The 1,843-nt window shown below is 41.5% G+C and overlaps 1 protein-coding gene across 1 annotated transcript in view; it reads left to right on the plus strand.

Moving 5' to 3' along the window:
* The first annotated feature begins 1,114 nt into the window (after nt 1-1,114).
* The window catches only part of RYBP (RING1 and YY1 binding protein), a 5,907-nt gene continuing 5,178 nt past the window's right edge, over nt 1,115-1,843 (plus strand). Inside the window, exon 1 of the mRNA XM_086846669.1 lies at nt 1,115-1,131. Coding sequence (XP_086702795.1) covers nt 1,115-1,131 — 17 coding nt within the window. The remainder of the gene's footprint in view (nt 1,132-1,843) is intronic.

Raw genomic sequence — 1,843 nt, forward strand, 5'->3', positions numbered from 1 at the left:
ATGGTATCTGCCCTCTCTTTGAAGATTTCTTGACATTTTATCTTTTTTTCAGTAGGCGGTGAGCAGGTTGCTTGACACAAGTTACTGTTGTCAGCTTTTAGTGTGGTTGAATCAATCTGAAAATCTTTTCCATGTAACCAAACCGCTTCTTTTTACGTGTTTATTCTCAGTCACACAGACAGAAATTGCTGTGTACTGGATTTCAAGGATGCTAAATATCTTCACTGTTCTGTGGAACAGGTAACTGCTTGATCTGATCTACAAAATGTTTCAGCATCACAGTTATTTAAGGCTGAAGACCAGATCATTGTTCACTCAGATGTGTATGCAGATCGTAGCATCAGCTGAGTTACAGTTTCCATGTTGGGTGAAAAATCCAAATGCCAGAGGTGTGAGATGGATCAGGGGCCTGATTACAACCTGGTGCATAGACTTTATAATAATCTGTGGTGGAGAAATGAAATACTTGGGTGTATCTGGCTTTAGTAGGAACATCTTGGTACTGTTACACAGGAAACCAGTACCAAGAGAGACTTAGCAGATACTTGGATTTTCCCATGACAGGGAGTAGAAATTCTCTGGGTGTTCCCTTGTGTTTATCAACTCTCAGTGCAAATGTTATGTGTGAGCAATTAATGTTTTATACTTTTTTTCAACACATCACACCACTAAGTAGATACTTGAAGCCTCTTTAGATGTTTGTAGTAAAAGCTGGGTGCAGGCACAGAGCTCTGCAGCACAAACCCCTGGGGTTCTGTGTGCCAGCTGTAGAGCTGATGGTACTTGGGTGCAGCTTTCACTGACAATTTGCTGTAGTCTGATCTATGTGCAAAACTTGAATTGTATTTATGAACAATTTAGCAACCCTGGACAAGCCTGGGCAACTGTTGCAATTAGTATTTGGATTATTATAGATGACTAAGGGAGTTGATTACCTGATTTAGTTCCTCTCCCCCGAGTGTGTGGTCACAGGAAGTATAGATCTTTCTGGAGTGTTGAAGGGATTGAATCAATCATGAATAACCAAAATATTCAGAGTATAAATTGCTCTGTGATATGCCAGGAGAGAAAGTATTTGAATTGTCAAGAGAGGACATTAGAGTTTGGGTAAGGAATGCAGGAGAGACAGAGGTACCAGTTCCTGTGGGATGTGAGGATCAATAACCAAAATATTGGTTACATGCAGAGCTCCTCTCTGCATTAGCCATGATTTGCAGTGGAAGCAGTGTTTGAAAGGCAGTTTGGGTCTGTTTTTTGTCTGAGCACACTGGGGACTGGGGACAATGGTGTGAGGACGGTGTGTCGGAGGCTGGCACGGCCCTTCCCAGCACAAGTGTGAATGCCCACTTGTCTCCTGTGCTCCTGCCAGCCTGGCCCTTAGGACAAAGTCATCTCAGTTACCTTCTCTTGTTCTTTGTTATTTGTGCAGCTTTGGTTTGCTGCTGCTGAACCAGAAGCTGATTTGAGAAATTGAACTGAAGGATATGAAGGAGGCTGATGTTTATCAGGAAACTTTTTTGTCACATTCTGTTCCTTTTCTTAAAGTGCAGCCACAGTGTATGGCTGGCAGCTTCTTGAAAGCTGCTTTTTCACTATTGTTCCCCCCCTAAAATTGGCTGTGATTTCATGACATAGATGAAGGAAGGGAGCATTATACTTAATAATCTTAGATGCTAAAACCTGATGAAACAGCAGTTTAAAGTATTTCTTTCTTTTAAGGTTTCTGTCTTGTTTGGTTACAGCAGTAGTGCTTCACATCAAATAAGGACATCCATTTGGTTCTTTAAGTGGAGTGTTCTTTCTCTGGTTGCTGAAATAAATCTTCATACTGCTCTCAGTGTAG

Source organism: Cyanistes caeruleus, chromosome 11, assembly GCF_971803275.1.
Source record: "Cyanistes caeruleus chromosome 11, bCyaCae1.hap1.1, whole genome shotgun sequence".
Lineage (NCBI taxonomy): Eukaryota > Metazoa > Chordata > Aves > Passeriformes > Paridae > Cyanistes > Cyanistes caeruleus.